Genomic DNA, 26,030 nt, shown 5'->3' on the forward strand with positions numbered 1-26,030 from the left:
TTTGTCACCGAAGAACAACATGTGATGGCTAGTGTTCCTATGTGTTTTCCTATGCTGTTATCAAATAATAATAATACAAAAATCTACTTCCTAAAACAAATAAAGATTTTTATGGTGAAAATCTATGGTGAAATTACATTCAGGGTAAGGAAACTGATTATGTGTTTTTGTCATGTTTTTAATAATCTTCCACTTTTAAATGACTTTACTTGCATTCTATTACAGCAAACCCTTGATCAGTCTTTGAGAGCAAAGTATGGATATCAGAAGAATTAGGCATTTTTGTTTGTTTGTTTTGTATTTAGTTGTGGCCTTATTTTGCATAACATGTAATGGAACTGAAATACATTCGTTTTGTTTTGAAAAAAAAGAGAACGCTCTCCGCCCTACTTTTAGCTGGGTCATTCGCCGGCTGACTGGTAAGGAGCTGACTCCGCCACTCAGCTGGAGCAGACGTCATCATTCAGTCTTAGCAGGGAAGCTAACGCTGATGCAGATCACTTCCGCCAGTGTAAAAATGTAGCTGTTTCTGCGGTTCTTACGTTATATTCCTTTCAGCCAGCGGTCTAAAGAACTGATGGCTCTTTTAGTGGAAGTATCGTTTATAGAACCCGACCAGTGCGGTGCCAGCTTGGTTACTAGCTAACACAATAGCAAGACTGTCAGGGGCCGTGTCTTTATGAAGGCTACCGTTGCTAATTAAAACAACGGCTATCTTACTACAGCAGGCATAAGAACTGTAACAGGGGGTTAGTCAGCCGAGAAATGTCAAGAGATGATTTGCAATAAGAACTCACCAAGAAGAGCGAAATGAGGACGAGTAGAAGTGATCGCTCGTCGTCGCCGATGAATGGAAGGCAAGGTACGTGGAAAACAGTGCATCATGTAAAGTTTATTAAAAGACTGCCAGGTTGCGACTACTCACGAAAGCAATCATCGGTTTCATAACTTTTTAAAACGTAATCTCTCAATTCTGCTTGCAGTTTTTTACTATTGATTTTTAACTGTAGCGTTGAGAATATACATTTCCCCCCCCCTGGTAGACTGGGAAACCAAACGGAAACGGAAAATTGCAGACATCACCCAGGCCCTGAGTGTGGATCCAGTGGACATAGCAACGCTGAGGAGGATGGCAATCAGCGAGGGGGGACTGCTGACTGATGAGATTCGCTGTCAGGTTTGGCCCTGGCTCCTCAACATCCCCCCTCACCTTTTGGATCAAGAACCTGGTACCGTTTCTTGCGTAGCTCTTTATTTTTTATATATATACAAATGCATATAAAAAGCAATTTTGGATATATATATATATATATATATTTTTTTTTTCCCTGCATCTGAACAAACTTCCGCTTTTTTTAATTTAGCATGATGGCAGTTATTTTCACACTCTGATCAGGTGCAACTTCTCCTCGCATACACTGTTTGCTAATGGCAATTTGTCCTGTCCAGAAAAAGTAGAACGGGAAAACAATAAAGATTACAACCAGGTCTTGCTGGATGTTCAGCGTTCTCTACGAAGGTTTCCACCTGGTGAGTAGTTTGCATAACAAACTGCTGTTATTCACTTCTTTGCAGTATGTCCAACATGTGAGGTGCTTTTATTAGGAAGATGTCATAATCTCATGCAAATTACTGTTAAGGTGCTGGAAATTCTTGGTTTTTATATTAAAGAGACAAGACGTTTTATTCCTATTAATTTAGAGTATCATATTAGAATTTGATTGTGGGATGCTGCAAAGGTTTTCAAAATTTTATATTCTGCTAAATAAATAAAATAAACATTCTCTTGAAATTAATGCAGTCTTACAAACTTTTGACCCTTTCTTGCTGACCTGAAGGGTTCAGCTGGCAGTCAACACTGATGTCGTTTTTATTGGATGCACTTTGCACTACAAAAGAAATTGTCAAGCCCTCTCACAAGTGATTTTCCAAGTAAGAACTGGTTGTGAAATACTGTGCTTATGTTAGTTGGTCTTGCAGAGGATTGTCTAATATCCACCAGTCTGAGTTTGTGGCATTGTTGATCACATACCAAACTTTAATATCTGTCATTAGTTGTATTTGTTGGTATGCAAGTGAAAGTTTCATTTTTAAATAAGAATGTGTCTTCAAGTAAATGTATTAATATAGCACCCGCTCACAACAATGTTGTCTCAAGGCACGTTTACAAAAAAAACTGATTTAATCAATGGTACAGTCAAATTCCAAGTCAATTACATACATTTCAAATTGATCCTAGTTAATAAACTAAGTTTTTATTTATGAACAGTCCTGTTTAGATTAAGTTGTTTTTTCAGCATTAAAGTTAATACGCTTCATTTTTTATGCAGCCTCAAAACCCATTTCAAAAATGCAATTTTTTATTATATAAATAGAATATTATTAAAACATATTTGTTTCTCTTAAAAAATTGCTGATAAAAGTCAGCTTTAACAGATTTTGACTGGTCTGTTGCCCTGATGTTTTAAATATATTAAGATATTAAAAAGCAGCAAGACTGAAAACGTATAACGGCAACATTTTATCTTCAATGCGCTTCTGCAGGTATGCCAGATGAGCAGAGAGAGGGTCTTCAGGAAGAACTAATTGACATAATCCTGAGAGTTCTGCAACGTAATCCCCAGCTGCACTATTACCAGGGATACCATGACATTGTTGTCACCTTTTTGTTAGTCGTGGGGGAGCGCCTGGCAACTGTTCTAGTGGAAAAACTCTCCACACATCACCTCAGGTACATGCCAAAAGCAAATTGGTCAGCAGTTTGTCTTCTGTTAAGTTTATCTTTTAAGGTTAGATTAGACTTAAATCTGAATTCTTTGTTTTGGCCTCTATCACAGGGACTTCATGGACCCCACCATGGACAACACAAAACACATTCTTAACTATCTGATGCCTATTATTGAAAGGGTCAACCCTGAGGTGCAGGACTTCATGCAGCAGTAGGATTCCTTGTTATTTTATACACAGCTATGATTGATGATGCTGGCTCTGGTAGATATTCAAAAAGCAAAATCCTCCAAAACGTTCATGTTATATAAAGAAGGATGGGCAGAAAGAGAAGGACGATGCATGCGCCACTTAAGAGAAAAGAAAACATGGAGAATGTATACACTTCACTTTAGACAGGCACAACAGTTTTGCAGGGACATAAATCTATAAGCATTGAATGGAATTTTGCAATCCCTGAATATTAATTCTTATTGACATGTTCTGTTGTGAAAAATCCAGAAGCAATGTTCTATTTTTCAAAAAAAGTTCACATAAATATTACACATTAATATACAGAGACATTGCAGATAAAATATTTTAAATGCAGTCTCTGCGCTCTTTAACAGAACACTGATCCTATTATGATAGCTTAACTTTGGACTGTAAGCAGCACGTCATTAAGTCCTTTGCTTGGCGCGCTGATTCCATTGATGGCCTTTTGAACTGACTTGCTCTGTCTGGTCTCCTCATGTAACCTAAGATTTCTCATCATATCTTAGTTTTTTTTTTTTTAAATGAATGTATGAATATAATTGGTAAAACAAATTAGTGCAGGGGTGCCCAAAGTCTGTCCCCGAGGGCCAGCATTCTGCATGTTTTAGTTCCCTCCCTGATGGTACCAACAACCTTTTCAGCATGTCAGTGTTCTTCTTAAGCCTTCTAACGAGTCATCATTTGATCCAGGTGCGTTAAACCAGGGAGAGAACTAAAACATGGAGGATGCCGGCCCTTGAGGACCAACTTTCGGCACTCCTGAATTAGTGGTTAAGAAGCTGTGAATTATCTCAGGCTTGTTTGTAAGTTAATCTCATTGTAAGTCTGTTATTAATTCTCAGGGCTGAAGTGGGCACAGTCTTTGCTCTCAGCTGGCTGATAACCTGGTTTGGCCATGTGCTCTCTGATTTCCGTCATGTTGTACGGTTGTATGACTTTTTCCTGGCCTGCCATCCACTGATGCCAATCTATTTTGCGGCTGTGGTAAGTTTCCTCTCATGTCTACTTAATTGAATATTTCATCAGAGAAAATATTTTTGATACAGAAATATGAAAGAAATAGGAATGTACTGTACAGTATATGCACTCAGTACTTAGTTTGGGTTGTTATGTATGCATTACTACAACTATGCAGCGTGGCATGAAGGTAGTCTGCCAGTACTGCTGAGGTTTTATTGCTATTTTTTTTCTTGTTTCTCTTTTCTCATCACATTTTTTCCTTCCACTTAACTTTCCACTATTATTCTTAGGTACAGCAATTACTTTTCGCATCTTATCACTCATGTTTAAGATGTCAGTGGTTGTCTGCTGAACAACTGTCAGATTCGCCGTCTTCTCCAGGATTTTGTAGGAATTTGGGATATTCTAATTTGATAAACATATATTTTTTATTAGGAATAAGCCATAAACTACATACACTTACAAGGGAAAAAAATTCTACTCTACTGAGATGCTGCTGTGGCTTAATCAGATTTACAAATTAGCACATCTTTGATAGAAAGAGAAATAGTCGAATGCCGATGTGATTGATCCCTTAGGAGTAGGGTCACTTTAGCTGTGTCACATCTTGATGTTCGACATGTTTTTTTTTGTTGTTGTTTTTTCCTCGAGATTGCAACTAGTTTGGCAAGCCCGATTTTTCTCTGAAATGTTCCAGCTTGTTGCGCCCCTGACAGCAGACTCTTTCACTCAATGACACTCACAGTAAATGCTTACACTTGTCATGATGGCCCTTGAGAAATGGGTGTGTTATTTGTTGCAGATTGTGCTGCACAGGGAGGAGGAGGTGTTGGACTGTGAATGTGATATGGCAATGGTCCATCACCTGCTGTCTCAGATTCCCCAGGATCTGCCATACGAGACACTGATAAGCCGAGCTGGAGACCTCTTTGTCCAGTTTCCTCCCTCTGAACTGGCCAGAGAGGCAGCTGCACATGAAAGGTACTTAAGTCCTTAGGACTGATGCTTGTAAACACGTTACCCTTACAGGCTGTTTGTGCCATCTTTTATTTCTTTCCCTCGCATCGCCTTTTAATATAAAGCACAAATAAAATTTTCCTTTGCTTTTCACCAACAAGCGTAACTTACTGTTCTTCTATTAACTTCTTCAATGTCCTTTTTTTCTCCCCCCTTTTCCATCTCTATTTTCCTCCTAAGCATGGCGACTTCTACCTTTAAGGACTTTGAGCTTGCATCTACTCAGCAACGGCCGGACACAGTTCTCCGTCGCAGACGCAGACAAAAGCAGGGTTCTCCAGAGAGCTCGACAGCGAGCCCTGTCATGACTGTGGCACAGCCTTCAACTGCCCGACGCTTCGTCAGATTGGCAGTCATGGGTCTGACTGTGGCTTTAGGGGCAGCAGCTCTTGCTGTGGTTAACACAGCTCTGGAGTGGGCCCCCAAGCTGGACTTGTTTCCTTGAACTATCCTAAAACCAACATGACATCTTTTTTCTCCTTGACTGGTGGATCCTTTCCTAGAACCCTCTGAACATTTTTGGAGTCTAACACTGTCTGGAGAGTGGTAACTAAGCTGAACATCTTAACACTCCTCTGTTGTCGTCAAGGATGCGACCAAACATCCCGCTCTGAGAGGAGTTCATAAGTCTGTGGCACTTTTGAATCCTTAAAAGGGCGTGTAGGTTTAAAAGCTGCTGGCGCTCCTAAATGAAGAAATTCTCCATGTTAAAATGAAGAAAATATTTCCAAGAACTGTTGTTAATTGTGTCATAATTAAAGTTTATTTATATTTTGTAATAGGATGTCTGATTTAGTGTTTCGCTCACTGAGATTTATGCTGAAAGCCTGACTCACTACACTTGAAACTCGCTGCCAAGAATGAGAGAATGTGTGTTTGTGTGCATGTGTGTGTTTGATTGCAACTCATTTGTTATACGCATTTTATACCTGTACTGAGACCAACTTGAGGATCCCCTGTATTTAAACAACTGTAAAATTTGAGGGATGTCAGTAATTTGACTGGAACATGAAGCCATTTTAGGGTCATAATTTTATGGGTTTTAGTTTCTTCTCTCTGATTGTTTTTCAGTTGTAGAATTTGGATCTTTTTCTGTAAAGGGAGCATCTTCTAGAAATGTCAATCTTCATCGTGCATTTTAATTGAGGACTGTGGCTAAGATGATCTATTTTTCATATAAAAATGAGTACAAATGGGTATAAGCAAAGTAGTCTAATTAACATACGTCAATAATTTTAATGAAGGTTAACTTTGGAATCATAGAAATGGCTTTTACAATCTGGAAATAAACAGTGACTTAGCAAAGTCACCCAAATACTTAGTAAAACAGTCTTTAAAATGGTTCCTCTGAGACATGCCCTATAATAGCTATTCAGTCTTCTGTCTCTCTTTTTTTCTGGTTAAGTGTACACTAAGGAGAATAAATCTTTGCAAGGTCTCTTTAAATCCTCTGTAAATAAGGTTAATTTCTTAAAGTGGCTAGAGCAATCAAGCTGGTCTACCTGTAAAGTGCCACCCTTGTTCTTTGTAATGGAATAAAATGCTCGAATCATGTTGCAGAAATGCAGATGACAAAATCATAGCACATTTAGATCCTGACCAGAACAGCATTTTAATCCCTACATTTAAGCTTTGTACTATATTGACTGAATTACATCTGTCCAACTTTATTAGAGAAAGCTTACACACTTGATAACTTTTTTTTGCAGAACGCAGTATTGCATTTTAAATCGTAACCAGCGGAGCAGCACACTTTGCTATTAAGAAGGATTTACATTTAAAGTAGCTATAAAGCAAACATTAAGCTTTGGTTAAGATCTTAGAACCATTGTTGTTCTGCCTATGATCTCTAAGAGGATTCTTTTGATATCTCTTGGAAAGTCTGGCTATGAGCAGTATGCTGCTCTTTGGCTATGGGTCTGAAACTTGCTTAAGTGTGTGCCTGAACACAGAAGGGTGTGACAAATATATGCCAAATTATAGGCAGACTGTACTGACATTTCAAAAATGGCTTATGCCTGGAAAAAAAATACTACCTGCCTGATCTCTGGTTTGTCAGAACAGATTTTCTTCTGATTTCTGGTATGTCATTTCACTTTCCGTAAGCTTTATTTAAACACATGACACTTGGTAAATTTTGTTTCTGAGTGTACAATGCATTCATGCTGTCCAACCTTTTCTATTCCCCTTTTTAAATAGTGAGTCTCCATGGTTTGGAAATCACATAAAAACTTGTCTTAACAGAAAATTAGAATGTTTTTTTTTTCTTTAATTATAAAAATTATGGTTGCAGAGTAATGAGTCACCTACATACTTATGATGGCATATTGTTCTTTTAATTAAGTTTCAGTAAATCAACTTACAAGAGAACTCAACATTTATCACTCTGTATCTGCATTGTATTTAAAAGATTAAGAACCCATATTATGAACCACAACTGGAAATGGCTCTAAATTCCTAAATCATACTGAAGGTGACCTGACACAAATGAATCTCTTCATGAAAACACCTGGTGATCAATATCACAAAGGATCACTTGGTTACATAAGATGCCACTCAGTGGAATTTATTTTTATTGCACTAAATGATGTATCTGCCTTTTGATTATTTTGTTATAATAAAACTGGTATACTAATGTTAAGTTGTACTATAGATTGATAATAAACTTGAGTGAAAGTGTTTGCTATATTTGTTTGAATTCTTTATTCAGTTAAAATATATGCTTCTTTGATGCTGGAATAGTTTTTCATTTTAAAACTTGTAGAGCATGCAACGTTTTAAAAGTTTTGTTTATTTTAGATAGTTGTGCAGCATCATTTCAAAACAAAAGTAATCTCAGGGCCCTTATGCTAAAAGTCCACAAGTTTAATTTACTAATACAAATGAAAAGAGTTGTGAACGGTCAGAAATAGTGAAGTATGCTTAAAGATCTTTTCTGATTAGATTAATACCACCCTATGTTCTACTGGAGTCTAAGAGTAGTTGAACGATACTAGATTCTAGCAAGATTATAAACCTAGTTGGTCATAATATTGTCATACACCTTCATTGCACTGATTTGTCTCACAATATGTGAATCTGACCTCCAAATAAGAGAGGCTTCTGCACCTTGCTGTAGAAGGAGACTCCACAAATGTTTGAATAAGACTACGATTTTTTTTTCTCTCAGCATGCCATTGTATGCAGAAATATTTTATAGCACAGTGCTGTGCACATATATTTGCAATGAAAACCATACATTAAACAAATCTCTATTTTTAAATTATTCACAAATGTTTTTATTGCAAATTGTACATATATCACAATGTTGTGAAATGCTACTTGTGTGTGTTTATCCATATTACTAAATATTATTTTCTTTGATAGTGAGACCAACCTATGTTGCAGCTGATTGAACTTAAAATCTTCCGTAATCTCTGAACAAACATGCACAATTAGGAGGTGTGTGTGCTTCTCTTCCTCTTGAGCTCTCTAGTCCCACCTGATAAATTTTAAGCATATCAGGTTGTTTTGAGCTTGCATTTTGATGCATTCGTAACCTTGTTCAAATTCTCTGACTGAACCAAAGTTGTGCAAGCTCATCCACATTCTGCATTTATTTCTCATTTTCAATGTCATTAAGCAGGTATAGTGTAATGTAAAGTGGACCTATGTGTGAATCTGAGTTTATAAGCCTCTGTGAGTGTGATCAAAGTTCAATTTACAACAAACACATTTTTCAAGTGATTCCAGTTTTATTGGAATTAGAGTACATATTCTGCAGTATATTTGTTTTCAATATAAACTTGGCAAGGCATATTTAGATGTTGGAAAATGTCTTTGGAAGTTGTAAGGCAGCACAATTCTGCAGTACAGCTGCAAGAGCACAAAACTTTTATAATTATAACAACATTTTTGTAAGGTAATCTAATTACTTGAAAATCCTAAGTCTTTGTAAAAATACAATGATACAATGACTTTAAATTTCAATTATTGAATGTGTGCTTCCTGCCTGAGTAAAGAGATCTAAATCACCGTCAAAGTAAACATCAAGACCAACACCTAAAGATACAGATCACATAATGCAATACATTTTATCCTGCACTTATTCAGGAGTGAACACTTAAGATGAAGAAATTCTTATACATTTTCATTACTTCCTTCTCCCCAAGAGCATTAAAATAAGGAGATTTACATTTTAAAAAATGCAATTAATGTAAACAGTACACACAGCATCCTTCACCCTATTCTGAACAGAAGACTGAATAATCCTAACAATTCCCGAAAAATTGTGTAGTCGGCAAAACGGAACAACATACATGAATTACAGCTTCAAAATACTTTGATCTCAGTTAAACTTTGATTGCATCACGTTGGTTCCCGTAATTGCAGTCTTCATTGTTCAATTATTCTGGTGCTTTTTTGAGAAGTGCTGAGTTGGAAAGTGACAAAGAGAAGTTATTGAATTGTTAAGACATAGTTACAAATTACCTTGGAGAAACATAAAGGGAGGTTCATATATTGAAGCTGTTTAGGTGTTATGGCTTTTTCTTTTAGTTTTGTTAGACAGCACAAACTCACTAGTTGATCAAAGGGACTGCATTGAAAGAACCTGGAGATTAGATATAACATGACTTTATCACCAGATTTATCACAAGAACTCTGAGGTATTTTTTCCTAGAGTTGACAGTGTGACATCTTTAGTTGTAGATATATGTAAAAATTACATTTTCTCCTATTTTGGCTAATGTGCTATCAAGGTTTACACATGAGTGTAAAATGTAATGTGTTCAAGAGTTTAATGCATTAGATTCTTAATACAATCGAAACAGTTCACAGTGATAGAGCGGATTGTTGAGCTTATGAGTTTGTTTGCCTCAGTGACAGTTTTGGCAATTGGGATGACAAGGTTGATTGTTGACCCGACATTTACAGCCACCGGATGTATCGCCAGCTCCCTGCAAAAAGAAAAAAAAAAAAGAGTTAGTGCATAACTCAAACAACACCAACACAGTCCTTTCTTTTAATATTGAACTACACAAGTTTGTGTAGTTTCATTTTCTTATGTATTGTGCAATGATATTTACTTTTGGTCCCCATCGGGCTTGTTTGGTGACCCAGCAGATTTCCGTCTTGCACATCAGACAACAGATCCAATCGCAGCCATCCTTTTTCTGGACAATGATGTCACACCGTGGGCATTTCATGGCTTCTCCATTCTGCAGCATGTTCTACAGTCACAGTATTATGCAACACTCAATAAAGCCCAAACAAAAAACATAAGACATGTACTAAATGCCACTTTCTAAAGTTTTGTATCACAAGCGTTTCTGACACAATAGCCAAATTGTGTGGATTAAGTGAAATTACACACAATGTGGAGGACTGAATTAATCATCAAATATTCATCCAACTTAACAAAGACCAATAGTTCAAAATGAGAAAATATAATAGTAGAATATTCCACCCCAAAAACTGAACATCTTGCCCCAAAAATTGCAATATTGCTCACTATCGTGGCGTATTGGATGTGTTAGTTTTAGTCTGTGTATGTGCAGTCATGATTAGAAATTTTTAATCTTGAAAACAGACTGAAACATATTTCTCTCTGTTTGCAAGTACTTTTTCAAAGCACTGCACATTCAAATAAGATTTTGAAAGTGATTAAAAATAGCTATAAAAAAAAACAACAACAAAAATAACAGTTACCACACTCAGCTCTAGGCTATCCTACCTCCAGCATCTGCTTTGTCTTCTGAGCTGCTTCATCGTTCTCTGCTCGGATGCGCAGGTCGTCCTGGTAGTCCTTGCAATTCATGTCTTTGTGGATGGCCTAAAACAAAGTTAGCAAAATCAATTATTTATTATACTTTTAATATTACAATGTATAAAAAAAAAGATTTATTATTCCTCTGAGTCAAAATTTACTCGGCAGAGAATGCAATTGGTCTCATTGCAGAGGTCGCAGGGGAACTCGTTGACATCATCCTCATAGACGCACCACCCTCGACAGTTGGGGGTCTGGCAGTGAAAACTGTGCTCAGAGCGACTCTCTGCAATGCTCAAGCGCAGCTCCAAAAATCGCTGGTGCTCCTCCTCTGTGAGCAGCTGACCAAGGAATTGCAGCAGAATTACAGGTTACGTATTTCCCCAGGATAAAAGAAGATCAATTAGAAATTACATGGCGCACTAACACTTGAGCAAACGTCTAAAGCTGCGTGTGCTTTGCAACAATGATTATTCCAAGTGTGGGTTATGACTGCAGCAGCAATGTTACTAAATTTAGATTCAATAATTTGTTGAAAAGTTGAAACAGAGCTCCTTATTTATTATAAATAGTTTACATGCGTCATTGGGTTTTCTGCATTTAATGTTTTTTAGCTCACCTCTTTAATTTCTCGATCCAATAACTTGCTCTCGCAATCCGTATCTGCACAAGATACCTCCGCATCCTGGCTGTTTATGACTGTCCCTTTAAGACACTCCCTGAAGGAAGACAACATGTTCAATTGTTCAATTCAAACATTCTGTGATTTTAGTAGTCTGTTTTTACCTCTTAAGCTACAAAAAAAAAGTAATTTCTAACCTGCAGAAGGTGTGCAGACATTCTCTGAGCACAACCCCATCCCCTGGCTCCAGAGTAGAGAAACAGATGGGGCAATCTGTTTCTGTGGTGTTAGTGATGAGGTTGTGGTCATCTGTGGCCAACAGGTACAAATAGTTCTGCTCACGTTCCAGCTGCTGAGCCTTCATTACAAGATCAAAGAGGAGAAGGTGAACAAAACATGGATTTAGATCAGCAAGTACACGTAATTTATATCAACCATTACCGTCGCAATTTACTTGATTTAACAAAAGTTAACTGGCTGTAATTCAGACCAGTTAGTCCCTTTAAATCATATAGTGGGTATTGCTTAGACTGTTAATCAGCATTGCGTACCTGTTCATATTGCAGTAAAGCCAGCTGTTCTTGCTGAATGCGTAAGACTTCGTCCTGGTCTGGCTGATAGACATCTGGTACCTCATAGTCCTGAGGTCTTTCCGCTCCACATATCTCACAGCCGGGGCGTGTTGGTTTGTTGAGAAAAGTGCACATTGTGCAGGCCCAGCCCAACTAAACACAAATACACAAAATAACTCCACTGCTAAAAATTTAATAAGGGTTAGCATATCCAAAATAATTTCAGAATTTGTCTCGTCATTAGATCATTCTCAGAATGACGAAAACGTCACTTTAAGCAAGATTCAAATGTAGTTTCTTTGGGAAATTAATACAGACTTTACATGGGCATGGAATTAATTCATTTTAGGATTTTGATGGGTATTTTTAAGCTACCCATCAAATTTATCAGATTGCTTAGTTGAATTGAAGTTGAATTTATTGTGGATCTAACCTAATTCAAACAGGATCAAAATTATAAAGGCAGGTGCAAAAATCAACCAAAAAAAACCAAAACAAAACCAAAAAAACTTTATTAATACCTTATTTAAAAATGTTCTACTGGTCTTTTGGAATAATTCTGACATATTTTACCACTCTTTTCCTGGACTGGGAGGTTTCTTGACATGGATGTGACTTTTGATCATATTTACCAACTCATTAATAAGCTTGAGGTCAGGGTTTAAATGTTTGCCTTGGTTTAGTCTGAAACAAATTTTCATGTGTATCTAGCATCACTAGAATATTCAGGAAGAACCAAAGATCAAGGCTTAAGTAAGTAAACTTGAAACTGCAAGAACTCCAGGCTCCCCGATTACAGAGAAGCAAGTTCCACATTACTGCTGATTTTTTCCAACTAAGAAATCTTTGCTTCAAAATCAGAAACTTTGAGCTTCAGCTCGGCTGAAGCTTGCAGCTGCCCAAATGGACAAGCTGAAAGCCTCACAAAGAAGATTTTCATGGCTAGCCAACTGGCTATTTGACCACAATTACAACTGCATTGTACAACTTAGATGGAAATAAATAGGGCTACCTTTAAATTACTACCCATTACCCTAAATAAATTATAATGATTGAAACGTAGAAACTACTGTATGTTCTAAGAGAATAAAGATTACATACAAATATAAAAAATGGAGTAGAAACAATAAAGTAGCATAACAGTGGGTTTCTGAAATGGCTTTCATAAAAGCCCTGAACTCGAGCCTTCTTGGACTGTGCTTAAAAGTCAGGCTTGTGCAAGAAAACCATCTGAATTAAGTTAAGAATCAGCCAAAATGATCCCAAATTTTTTGTTGATAACTTCAAAGAGTAGTGTAGTCAATGTCCAACTTGCAAAGCGATGTTTGTTAAATATTAGTAGGGCTGAATGTGTATCTGGTTGAGCCCGTATGTGTTTAAATAAGGTTAATCAGAAAAAGCATGGTTGAGTTAAATATTAAATTGTTAGTATTATGTCAATCATGTCCATGAACTGTGTATGTAAAAGTTTCAACAGAAGTGTATTTGTCAGTCATTATCAAGCCTATGATTTTTACATTATCTACGTTCTCACCTGAGGTTTAGGAGCAGGTTTGGGAGGAGTCACGTTTTTAGGAGGAACAGGAGGAGGAACTGTTTTGTCGCCACTGCCTACGCCTCTAGGGCAAAGCTGCAATGACGGCAAAGATTCCACTATACCTAAAGACAGAAATTCAGTGTAAGTCAAAGCACAAAGAAATTCAAGCTATGTCTTTTTTTTTAGCAAAAATTTTTCTTCTTCTTGTTTAATTACTTGACGGAAGTCTCCACAGAAACTGCATACATAGTTTGCCATTCCAATCAATAACCAAAAGCTAGAAAAGATCAGTGATGCACCTATAATTTACCTGTTTGGCCACATTATTGTCAACACCACTGACAAAAAAAAGAAATTTCATTAACAATAAGACACCATTTTCTATAAATGCGGTACCGACCAGCTATGCGCTGTTGTTCCTGATCCTGATTGTGTTGCTGCCGTGTAAGCTGGGCTGCATTGGCAGAGAGGATAAACAGGAAAGCCTGATCTCCGCTGTTGCGGATGCCGTGGCTGTATAATGTCTCTTGATCTTGGGCCAAGCGTTTACCGATTACCCAGCGCTGGAGTGTAGGGTGGAACCCAAAGTCCTGACTGATCTGGAAATGTCAAAAAAAAAAAAAAAAAACTGCATGAAATGTAGAAAAACAAAATAAATGTGAATGGAAAGATACAATGATGTCAGGTAAAATATGGAATTGTGATACTATATTGGTTACGATTAATACATTTATTTCAGACTTTTTGATTCATTACACTGTGTCCATTTTTTTCTTTTAGCTATAGCATGTCCAGCAAGGTCAGTTTCAGACCATTCAACAGGCTAAGTATATTACTGGTACGCATAATGTGAATGCATAGCACTTAGAACAGGGGTGTCAAACTCCAGTCCTCAAGAGCCACTGTCCTGCAACTTTTAGATGTGCCTCTGCTGCACCACAGCTAAATAGAATAATTAGGTCATTAAGGCTCTGGAGAACTTGTCTACACAAGGAGGAGGTAATTAAGCCATTTCATTCCAGTGTTTTGTACCTGTGGTACATCTAAGTACTGCAGGACAGCGGCCCTTGAGGACTGGAGTTTGACACCCGTGACTTAGAATATGATATTTAACCAAATACTGCATCTGCTTCTATTACAATACTGCAAACACTGATACTGTGATGATGGATTTGAGTATATATGTTGTTTTCAAATCAGAATGGTGTGGCATGCATTTGTATTCAGTCCTATACAAATGCATGCCACAAAATCCAGTGCAACTAGTACCCAGTAGAGAGTGCTTTTGGGTAATTTAACTCAGCATAGATCCAGGTGTTCTATGAAGGCTTCAGAAGTTTAATGGAGGACATCAGTATCATGAGGACAAGAAGGTCACCAGATACATTAGGAGTAAAGTTGTGAAGAAATTTTAAGATCAGCCACGAGGCCTGGTGTAACTCTGGAGAAGCTGGAGAGAAATCCACAACTTGGGTGGAAAAATCTGGGGATAGGGTAGTTATCAGTGGTGCCTTGCATAAATCTGACCTGCATTGAAAAGTGATAATAGGAGAGGCATTACTGATTGAAAGCCATACAATGCTCTGATTGCAGTTTGCCATAAATGATGGAGGAGACAGAAAACAAGGAAGTAGGATGCTCTGGTCAGATGAGACCAAAATTTAACCTTTTAAGCCAAAACATGACAGGTATGGGAGGAAAACTATTTCACACCAGCTTAAACACACTATCCTCACTGTGAAACATCATAGTGGTGGAAGCATCCAGCAGGTAGAGTGGCTGGTTTAAGTCGATTAGAAAATGGATGGAACTAAATACAGTAAAACTGTCAGAAGCTCCATAAGACTTAAGACAAGGTATTTCACTAAAAGCAGTTCTGGCTTAAACATAAGGACAGACCTGGAAACACTAAAGCTCAGTATCCAAACTTAAACCTTACCAACTTAATTAATAATCTGTAGAAAAGTTGAAAATTGCTGTTCAGATGTTCCCCATCCAGAGAGCTTAGGCTATTTTGCAATGAATATGCAAAATCCAAGTCTCTTGAGCTTTAAAGCTATTATGAACACATCCAAAAAGACATCCAACTGAAATAGTTGCAGAATTCAGTTCTCCTCTGAGGACTGATTCAGCCTGATGTCACAACCCTGCTTTGCTTTACCCTATCACATAATAATACCGGGGTATAGGTTGCATTGAGACAATTAACAAAATACCTCAAGAAATATGAATGCCATGCAGCATTGTGTAGATCATATGGTAATATTGCTATGTTTTTGTGCAGTCTTGGACTACTGCAGTTAAAAAAATAATAAGGAAAAAGCTTTACTGCACCTTATCTTTTACTTCTGCAATTGTCATGCCAGTGGAAACAATAAGGGTTACTGGGATATAGTCTTCTGACTCCGCATCCTGTACACCAACCATCAATCTACAAACAAGAAAACAGCATACTCTATGAGATGAATGTAATTTTCTATCTATTTAGTGTTATTGAAATATGTTTTTTTTCTTTGTCCAATTACAGAGAAAACACAAGGCAAGGCATGATGTTAATATCCAAATTAAATTCTAAGAACAAGCAATAAAGTTAATGTCCTTTGCCTGAACTCCTGCAGCCCCCACCTGAAGGAGTCCTGAGGGTAGACATGGCTCTTGATGTTGACTGACACTTCAACAGAGAGCTGGGAAAGTTTCTTGCACAGCTCAGCTGCCTCTTCAGAGTCTCCACTGCTGATGGCTTCACCCAAGGAGAGGGCCAGCGCCTCTGCTGCAGGATCAGGAAGAGTTTAACACGTTACGTGACTGATTTATGTTTAAATGAGTTTCTGAAATATGGCTTTGTCCAAATGTTCTCTGTGAGCATAGGTTTCACTTTCACATCCCTTCATGAACACTGCCTAAAAAATTTTTAAAAAGCTGAATATGTAAGGGCTGGCTAAGCTATAGAGATCAGTTTGTAGCGACTGATTTGTCATACTTACGCAAACTGCAGTGGAAATAAGTAGATAATCATAAACTGACACCAAGCAAGGACAGCAACAACACGGAGAGTAAGAATTTAAATAAATCAAGATTTAAATAAACAAAGGAAAATCAAAACAAAACTCACCTTCTTTTATGTTCCCTTTGGGTGAAATTTCAGAAGCCATTATTGTCCCCCAGACGCCAGGTAACGCATGAATGACGCACACTTCACAAGCCGAACAGAAACTTATAAATAGTGTCCAACCTTAAGAGTTTGAGTTGTTGCTGTTAGCTCCGCGTCCAAAGTCTCCTCCACTTATCCACTTTCAGGTCACAGAGGAAGCAAATATAAGGGGGTTACATGAGTAGCTTTCTGCCTGATTTTGAGTTTATGACGATCTTACTTCTAAGCGCTTGTCATCTGAACGGAAAGTGAAACTGGATCAAATTCAGGAAGAGGATATTTAAAGGGATCTGCCTTTCTCCCACGGATCACTCTTTAAGCTCTCTCTTTGGTTTGAGTTTTTATTATAAAGACAGTAATAACAACAACAGAACTTCAAAACCGTACAGACAATGAAAGCAGAACCTGTGTTATGTTATTTACATTAGATTTAAAAAAAAAAAAGAAAGTCAAAGCAATGATACCAAAAATCCAGCAGATGGCAGCATCCTTCTAAATTGGAAAGTACTGGACAACAATTGCTGAACTTTTATATTGTATAATAAATGAAGGTAAAACAAAACAACAACAACAACAACAACAACAACAAAAAAAAAACGTTAAAAGGATTGAGATGCAGCTATGATCGCAAAAAAATTTTGAAAATTATAGAGATTAAATTATGGCATAAAATGATACATTTTGAGGAAAAATTGAAAACTCAAAATGAAAACAAACCGATAAAGCAAGCAAAATTCTTTTTGGTATTTTGAGAAATACCAAAAAGGGATGTTAAGGAAACCACAAACCTAGGTATACATATTGTTGGAATTTTATATTGTTCAATGCAATGTTATTCACTTATTTTGTTGTCTTTTTTAATAAAACCGGAACAAATTTGTTATATTTTATAAGGATATTCCCTTTAGTTACAACTGCAAGTGCACATCGTGAGAATGAAATGTTTCAACAGTCCTCTGCAAAGTAATCTCGGTCACATTTCTTAAGTGATTCACATGCTTGTTCCTCCTTATTTTTTATGTGTTTATGTGTATCAATGTACTAACGTGATTTTGTATTTTTACCTTTAAGGACCCATTGGTCAGGTCATGTGTTTGTCTGTTATATAAAGTCCCAATACAATGATGTTCATGGTTATGTGAAAAGTTCAAGGTTCCTAAAATATACTGCTCAAAAAAATAAAGGGAACACTTTAAGTGTTAAACACCTGTTTAAGTGTTCCCTTTATTTTTTTGAGCAGTGTACATTTTCAAAACAATCTGTGATTGAGCTTAACTTTTTCAAAAGAAGAGAAAACCAGGAGGGTATTTGCTTTGGGTTTTTTTTGTCTTTTCTTTTTTCCAATTATTTTTTCTACTGAAGATATCAAATCCAGATGCACGGCGCACTTAAGCTGGCCAATCACCGCGGCTCCAGCAGGAGGGGCTGGCGACTCATTTCGCCGGCTCATCTCAAAGTTGCAGAGCATCCTTTAGTCCCCGCCTGCCTCTCTGTCTGACTCCTCTCTTAACTGCCCGTTCTTCCGCCGCTGCATCTCCTCCACTTCTCTCCAGCCTGCGAGACTTTTTACTGAAGCCTTCACCCCGTTAAAGAAGTGCGTCTCGAAGCGTTTGGAAAGATGTTAGCTTGCGCCGAGATGATCACCATGTGCCTGCAGTCGGCCAAACAGAAGCATCTTCGGGCTCAGCAGCAACAGCAGCCGCTGCACAGCTCCGGACAGGGGCTTACTATCTTTCACGATGTAAGTGGAGATTTACTCGAGAACAGTAAAAAGTCAATTTTTTTGCACCATGTTCCATGCTTTCTAATTTGTAGTAGAGTTATATATATATATATATATATATATATATATATATATATATATATATGTAAATAGAAACAGGAGGGTCTTGTATGGGTGTGTGCGCGAGCGTCTGTGTGTTATTTTAAATAGGAAGGAAGGAAGAGCTGCAGCTGCTGCCTCTGCATGATAAATTAAGCTCTCAGTTGGACAGTTTTAGGGGCTGCTGGAGGTTCTCCCCTTTTGACACGGTCACACTTGTGCTTTCTGCAGGGCTTTACCCAAATTACCTCAAAATGAAGTTGCTTAAGTTATAAACTATGTTTCATAAAATTCTTTTGAGAAGAAGTTTTCTGACCAAATCTAATGGTTGCCTGGAGGATGTTGTCATATGTTCAATGCTATACAATCATCACCTGAAGAGCTTAGACCTGTTTCTGCTCTTCCCAGGAGCCCTCAGCTAAAGCCATGCACAGACATGGTCATAGACAATCCTGCTTCAAATGCTGCTTAAACAAATATTGCCTGCTGCCAGATTAACCTGCAATGCTGCCATAGAAACCGTCTATCTTGTTAAAGGTTTTCGGGCCAGGGATGTTTCCAGATTTGAACTCTTAGTGACTGACAGCTTTGAGACGAGTCTATCATTATGACATCACCCATGGCAGCTTTTGGACAGTCACAGTACGTATCAGGCATTTTCATCTCTGTAAATTGGATGACATCAGCTTCTTTTAGTCCTCTGTGATTTAATTATCTCTGGAGGTTGAGTCTGCTGGATGTGTCGCTGATAAAACATTGTGCTTGAAGTGTTTGACATCAGCTTGTGAAGGTTATAATGCAAAACAAAAAACATGAAAATATCTTAATTCTCCACTGAAAATTAGATTTATTGGCAAAGTATACAAACTAGCAAATAAAGTTAGCGCTATTACATTGGTCTACATACCTCTGATTAAAAGATTTCTTATAATCCAACACAAAGTGCCACTTTTAATGACTGCTGCAGTCCCAACTTTATTCAACCCTTTCCAAATAAGGGGCTTGGTGGAGCATCCTTCTGTTAGGACTTGCTGCAAATGCATTGCCAAACCTAAGCTTCTGGCAGCATTTGTGGAAAGTCTTATCAAATCTTCATGGGCAAAGGTCTCCGGGTCATTATTTTTCTCATATTCATTTGTATGTTGCTGTTCAAGTCATGCAACTATGATTGCCCAGTCGAGTTGCTACCAGGACATCCTCTTATAGTCCACCAGGCCTTACTGATGGACAATAAAGAATGCCCTGTTGCAAGGGTCGTTGATGTTCAAGCTTCAGCTTCCTCACAGACAGCATGTCATTTTCTTGTTGGGTTTTCTGATACTTGATTGAATTAATCTTGCCTTCGACACTACACAGATTTCTAGTGCCAGGGAAAGCAAAACAGCACCAGAACTGGTTATTGGGTGGAAGTGATGTAATACTGGGAGTTATGAAATGGAACCCTTTATTGTTTACTATGTACCTTATTGTGGAAGCTGAAACCTTAGTAGATGCCCCCACAAAGTCTTGCTTCAAGTCTGTTGCAGTCAGTCAGAGGGTTGTGACCACTTGCTTTCTAAGGAATCTGGTAACTGGCATCAAAACTTCTTTTTCCCCCACATCCAGGTGATGTAGCAACTGTTTCTTTAATTTGCAACCTATGCTTTCAACCTTTCAGAACATGCCAGGTCCCTACTATCTTTAGGATCCCAATGCTCTCTGACCCTTCTGGAGAATTAGCTTGACTCTGTGAGGCTATTTCACTGTTCTTTTTTGAGTTATTGCAAAAAAACAATAAACACCCAAAAACTGCTGTAATTGTCTTGGTTTTGATCATAATATTTCCTTGTTCCTAGCTTAGCCCATCTTATTTGTTGTAGGGTTTGATGCATTCATTTCTAATGGTGTGCTTTTTTGTGACAAGAAACAATTTCTCTAGAGTGGAAATATTTTTGACTGTTGGGTACCCAATTATTTTAAATTAACCACAGTCATATTTTGATTCGAGAGAGGGTTTTTGCTTTGAAAGCATATTGTGCAGTCTCTTGCTGTTGTACCTATCAAATTGCTCACTGTGAGACAGACTCTCACCTGACGGTTATATATGCTGAGGGTATAATTCCTTTTATCCCTTGAGTAAAAGCAGCAAAAAAGTCTCTGGTGATGAATTATTGTTATAATTCATTTTTACTGAAGCCTTCATTCCGATAAAGAAGTGCGTCTCGAAGCACTTCTTTATCGAACAAATCCAACATGTTTGGATTTGTTGTGAGGGTGACAAACTTTTTTTTTTTTGCTACTGGGAATGATTGAACCACAGAACATACTGGTGTAAATGAAGGGAAAAATTAAACACGTTTTCCCCAGAAAGCATTTTGATTGTGAGGATGATTGACTCTGTATTACACAAATATTTATTCCCCCAAATAAAAATGTGATAAGAGCATCTGCAGTAGGTCCATGGTGAGTCCTAATTACAGGATAATGAGCAATTACTAATGTCAAGGATGCAAGAATTATAGCATCTCAGAGATCATGCTTAGCTTCAAAAATGCCATATTTGAAGGCCAGAAACAATGAATGATTCTGGTGTGCGTAGGCTGTTTAGTCATTCTTAATCATTCTCTGCATCAAGAGGTTTGTTTCTGAGGTTTGCTGCAGATTGCCATCTCTTTTTTCCCCTCACTTGTCCTTCACATCCCTTTCCTACCCCCTTCTGATGTTCATCTTTCCTGCTGTGCTGGAGAAACAGTAAAACTATTACAGTTGGCGATTTTTCATGGTAGTTTAGGAGCATATCAGTCACGGAGTCCTTGTTATAATCACTTTTTGCTCAGAACTGTTTATTTTTCATAAGCCATGTACAGACAGAAGAACCTGTGAGAAGCCGCTGTCTTAATTCCTGCCACCATGGCATCAAACCAGCAGCGCGCTGGGAAGCAGGTCTGACCTTTTCCTGGGTTTGCTGTAAATGATGCAGTATCTACTTCTGACACTGGAAAGCCCAAAGACACAGGCCACAACAAACAAGTTTAAAGGGTCCTGTTCTGCACTTAATTGAGCAGGAGAAAGCAACACTTTGATGATATAAAGAAAAAAAAACTATCAATCAAATCAATCAATCAAATTTTATTTGTATAGGACATTTCAGCAGCAAGGCATTTCAAAGTGCTTTACATCATTACAAACGCAGAAACACAATGCAAGATAGAATCAACAATCAAAACACAGCATTAAGTCAAGTTCCATCAATAAATTTGTAATTGATTACATTTCAAATACAATTCTAAACAGGTGGGTTTTTAATCGAGATTTAAAGGAAGTCAGTGTTTCAGCTGTTTTACAGTTTTCTGGAAGTTTGTTCCAAATTTGTGGTGCATAGATGCTGAAAGCTGCTTCTCCTCGTTTGGTTCTGGTTCTGGGGATGCAGAGCAGACCAGAACCGGAAGACCTGAGAGGTCTGGAAGGTTGATACAACAACAGCAGATCTTTAATGTATTGTGGTGCTGAGCCGTTCAGTGATTTGTAAACTAACAACAGTATTTAAAAGTCTATTCTTTGAGCTACAGGGAGCCAGTGGAGGGACTTTAAAACTGGTGTTATGTGCTCTATCTTACTGGTTGCAGAATGCTGCTGCAAGCAGCAGCATTCTGGATCAGCTGCAGCTGTTTAATTGATTTGTTGGACAGACCTGTGAAGACGCTGTTGCAATAATCAATATGACTGAAGATGAACGCATGGATGAGTTTCTCTAGATCTGGCTGAGACATTAGTCCTTTAATCCTGGAAATGTTCTTCAGGTGATAGAAGGCCAACTTTGTAACTGTCTATATGTGGCTCTGGAGGTTCAGGTCAGAGTCCATCACTACTCCTAGGTTTCGAGAAGAGAAAAAAATTATTCACACACCAGAACTGGATGCCCAAAGGAAAAGTACTTAAAGTTATGTAATAACTGAAGAGGGATCACATTATCATGCCACTGTGTTGTTTAAACAATAACTTTGATTAAATAAAAGAGAGCTGCTTTGAAGGCACCTTTCTGTCTAGACAGATAAGTAAAAAATAGTGAGATTAGTGTGTTGGGAAGAGGTTGTAAATTACCTGAATCTTGTTATAAGTCAGGAATTGACATACGAAGGGCAGAAGTGCAGAGTTTGAGCTTGTTGACCTATAGAGAGTGAAAGAGAAGTGCAGGTTTGGCAGTTATTAATAACTTACAGGTCATGCCTGGCATGCTTGACAGGCATGACCTCTGGCATAATCAATAGCTGAGAAAATATCAAATGCACTGTGATCTGTATAGTCAGAATGTTTGGAGCAAGACCTCTTCTAAATGAACTGGTCTGATGGTATAAGATCATTGAAAGCATTGTCTCATTTATTTATGACAGTCCTGCTCTACTTCTTCAATCTTAACTGAAGTACAATCTCATTTGCAGTGATATAAAATCACTGCAAATGAGACAGGCATGACCTCTGGCATAAGATTTTAGAGCAACATAGCTTGTTTTTATTTTTTGTGATGATCTTAAATTTAATCACAGGAATAAATTAATCGCTATATTTATTTATTTATTTTTTTTATGTTTTTGTTTCTTCTTGAATATTTTCCCCTCATAGTGCCTATTGCACTGTGGTCATTGCTTTCAATTCTGTTTTCTGCACCATATAGTTTAAACAAGCGCAAAGACAGTATCAAACTCATTTGGAAACAAAATGAAAACTGATTTATGTAGATCTTTGAAAGGAAGCTAGACTCACTGGTGACCTGGATACCGACTGACTAATTTGAAAATTGGATGCACACATGCTGAAAAAATTCAGAAAATTGAGAGAAAAATCACAGGGAGCCTTTGGCTGAAGGGACAATGACAAAATGGGTAGGGAGGGGAAATTAAGCAACAGATGACTGAAACTGACTAAATTCAACATGGGCAGCATCAGTTGTTGTTCCCAAGGCTTTTCTGTAAGCAGCTACCTAACACCTTTTACAAGATCAGGAATGAGGCATATTGTTAGTCTTCTTTTGGGAGCCAATAAGTGGCTTTCCCAGAGTTGGTGACTCATCTGTTCTGGAGCCGTTTGGCTGATTTGTGCTGATATGTGTCAAGCAAGTTTGTTCAATCTTTAAAAAGCCTTACTTATTCAGATACTGCAATGGGTGGAGGTGTTTAAAGAAGAGGATATTATACATTTCATGGAACATTACATTTGTTTATGTATTTATAGTGCAAATTCACTCTCCTGGCAAGACTCAGCATTTTATTGAATACACCTTTCTAGTCCTCATTTGGACCCCCTTTTTGCCTTCAGAACTTCCTTAATTATTTGATATAAATTCAACATTTGGACATAATAGCAAAAAAAAAAAATTACTTTTAAAGACATGGACTTTAAAAAAAAATAATGCATTGTATTATTATTTTGTTCTTATTTATTCTGGCCAAACAAAACAGGACAATGTGGTTGACAGAGTAATTATTTCTTTTGGCATGTGCTTCTTCAAACTGAACTGGCCTTGGTATTCTATGAATTCCTCTCTGATCCCCAGCAGAGGCTTTAGCCCAAAGGTAACTGCAGAAGTCAGCAGACAAGAGAGGCAAAAATAACTTCGCCACCATGCTAATATTTGCTATTTATAAGTCAACTAGAAAAAAAATCCCAATGCTAAAATCCTAGGAGTTGGGGCACTGCATTATTACTGTTGCCAAATTGGACAAGCTTTGGCCAATAAGTCAAACTTTTATGCTGGAACAAAAACAACAGTCCAGACAAATAGCATAGTCATGTTGGAACTGTAGCTCTGCTTAACTATGCATAGATAGATGCAATAATCGCTGCCAATCTCTGACCAGCAAAAGAGAGGTTACATTGACAGTCTCTTTTTAGTAACAAATATCTTGAAAGACTAAGTGTATGCAAATATCACTCAGTTCTGCCTTACTCTAAGTATAAATCCATGCATAAATGGACCTTGAAAGTAAAAAACAAAGGCATTCAAAAAATGTTTTTTATGTGCATGTTCTATGATTTTTTAAGATGACAGATCTCTTTAAGTGACACTCATTCTACTCTTTAAAAAGCCTTTTTTTCTGTTACAAAAACAGCTCTCAACTGAAGGATTGCACACGCTGCTGCTAATTATAAGCATTGCATCACTGAGTCCCCCAATGGGAACAGAGTGAAGAGAAACTAAGGCATCTGGAATACAATTACATATACTTTTAGACAGTTACTTACTTAGATTACATACACTGTGCAAGACTGTTTTATTTACAAGGTTATTTCTTAATTCAGAAAATCCCCCAAAATAGTACATCATATGGTTACTAACATTAAGATATTAAATTAAGAAGAATAGAAACAAAATGACAATCTCCCAGATCATGATATTACCAATATGCAGGTCCCTTTCGGTTTGTTTTGTGGAAAATACCAAAGAAATTCTGATACTCAACTACATTTAGTTAAAGTAAAAATGTAAATATTGTATTAATCATCCTTTTGTGAATGTGATCTGGATTTTCACAAACAATTTCAGTATATTTCACTCTTTACATTGATGATATTATGAAATATGAAAGAGCAGTAAAACAGAGACTGTGTTGGCTGCTACAGCTTCCCAGTTGCCAGTGAAATATAAGCAGTTTACTAATATTATTGAAGAGTTTGTCGCCATAATAAGTCATGGAGTCCTTTAGAAATAAATGATAAAGCTACAAAGGATCAAAGGGTAAAGCAGTGCTAAGACATTACATAATTTTAAGTTAATATATGAAGAGATTATATTGTATGGCCTAAATGAATTGTTGCATGTTTTTTAAGAGCTTTGATTCAATGTGGAGGATTCTTAGTAAAATGTGATGACAATTTTACAGTAACAATAAGAAGGATAATCTGATATTTTTTGTCAAAAACACCATTTGTCTATTAACATTTGAGTCAGACAGTAGCACAGTCCGCAGACAGAAAAGCGTCTGACTTCACCAACACTTCCTTTGGACCTTTTTCAAAGCTAACAATTTGGAGTTCCACCTCAGAAAAAACACATTTGTGTAATTGGTAAAACCAATGATGCCGCTGTTGAATTTATTTGTAACACTTGAGGAAACAGTGTGCACGGTCTCATGGTTCCGGAACTGACATACAGCCTGTGTTCTTCCAGTATACAAGTGCTTTTGTAACCATGTGGCATTTGCTCTAAGAAGCAGAAGGCTTACTTACGGTATCTAAAGCATACACTGTATGTATAGAATAATAACATGTCCAATTATCAAATTCCCCTGGCTAAAGCTACTCTTTTATATTAAAATGTATGCCTGCAGCATGTGAGAACAGAGGGCTGTGTTTCTGACAGGCTAGTCTGCTGTAAAAAGAACCTGCAGGGATATGTGCTGGCACCATTCCTGTTCCCCCTCTACAGTGCAGACTTCTCCCTGAACTCCCCAGGCTACCATCTACAAAAGTTTTGTGATAACTTTGCCATAGATAGCTTCATCATCGGTGAGGAGAACTCAGTACAGCCAGTGGACACAGAACTTGTGGACTCCTGCCACCTTAAGGGAGCCTAAAGGAGCTTGTGATAGATTTCTGCAGGCACAGACCCAACACACTGACAGGTGAACATCTATGGAAGGGTTAT

At 37.5% G+C, this 26,030-nt stretch overlaps 3 protein-coding genes across 3 annotated transcripts in view; 2 read left to right on the forward strand and 1 right to left on the reverse strand.

Annotated features, from left to right (window-relative positions):
* Positions 1–433: 433 nt before the first annotated feature.
* Positions 434–7,645, forward strand: tbc1d20 (TBC1 domain family, member 20). The gene is made up of 8 exons (XM_028002257.1): positions 434–862; positions 1,044–1,229; positions 1,450–1,530; positions 2,545–2,731; positions 2,838–2,939; positions 3,825–3,966; positions 4,745–4,923; positions 5,140–7,645. The coding sequence occupies exons 1-8, from the start codon at positions 811–813 to the stop codon at positions 5,402–5,404; spliced, it is 1,194 nt and encodes a 397-aa protein (XP_027858058.1). The 5' UTR covers positions 434–810; the 3' UTR covers positions 5,405–7,645.
* Positions 7,646–8,673: 1,028 nt separating this feature from the next.
* rbck1 (RanBP-type and C3HC4-type zinc finger containing 1) lies at positions 8,674–16,854 on the reverse strand. Its single transcript, XM_028003056.1, has 12 exons — positions 16,549–16,854; positions 16,062–16,206; positions 15,771–15,867; positions 13,837–14,035; positions 13,434–13,558; positions 11,879–12,052; positions 11,525–11,685; positions 11,325–11,424; positions 10,867–11,046; positions 10,673–10,771; positions 10,026–10,169; positions 8,674–9,896 (listed from the first exon to the last, which is right to left on the reverse strand). The coding sequence occupies exons 1-12, from the start codon at positions 16,586–16,588 to the stop codon at positions 9,816–9,818; spliced, it is 1,545 nt and encodes a 514-aa protein (XP_027858857.1). The 5' UTR covers positions 16,589–16,854; the 3' UTR covers positions 8,674–9,815.
* A 1,170-nt stretch (positions 16,855–18,024) lies between these two features.
* Positions 18,025–26,030, forward strand: part of necab3 (N-terminal EF-hand calcium binding protein 3) — a 34,007-nt gene continuing 26,001 nt past the window's right edge. The window contains exon 1 of the mRNA XM_028003057.1: positions 18,025–18,328. Within this exon, the coding sequence (XP_027858858.1) occupies positions 18,206–18,328 (123 nt within the window). The 5' untranslated portion in view covers positions 18,025–18,205. The remainder of the gene's footprint in view (positions 18,329–26,030) is intronic.

Source organism: Xiphophorus couchianus, chromosome 20 (genome assembly GCF_001444195.1).
Source record: "Xiphophorus couchianus chromosome 20, X_couchianus-1.0, whole genome shotgun sequence".
Taxonomy (NCBI): Eukaryota; Metazoa; Chordata; class Actinopteri; order Cyprinodontiformes; family Poeciliidae; genus Xiphophorus; species Xiphophorus couchianus.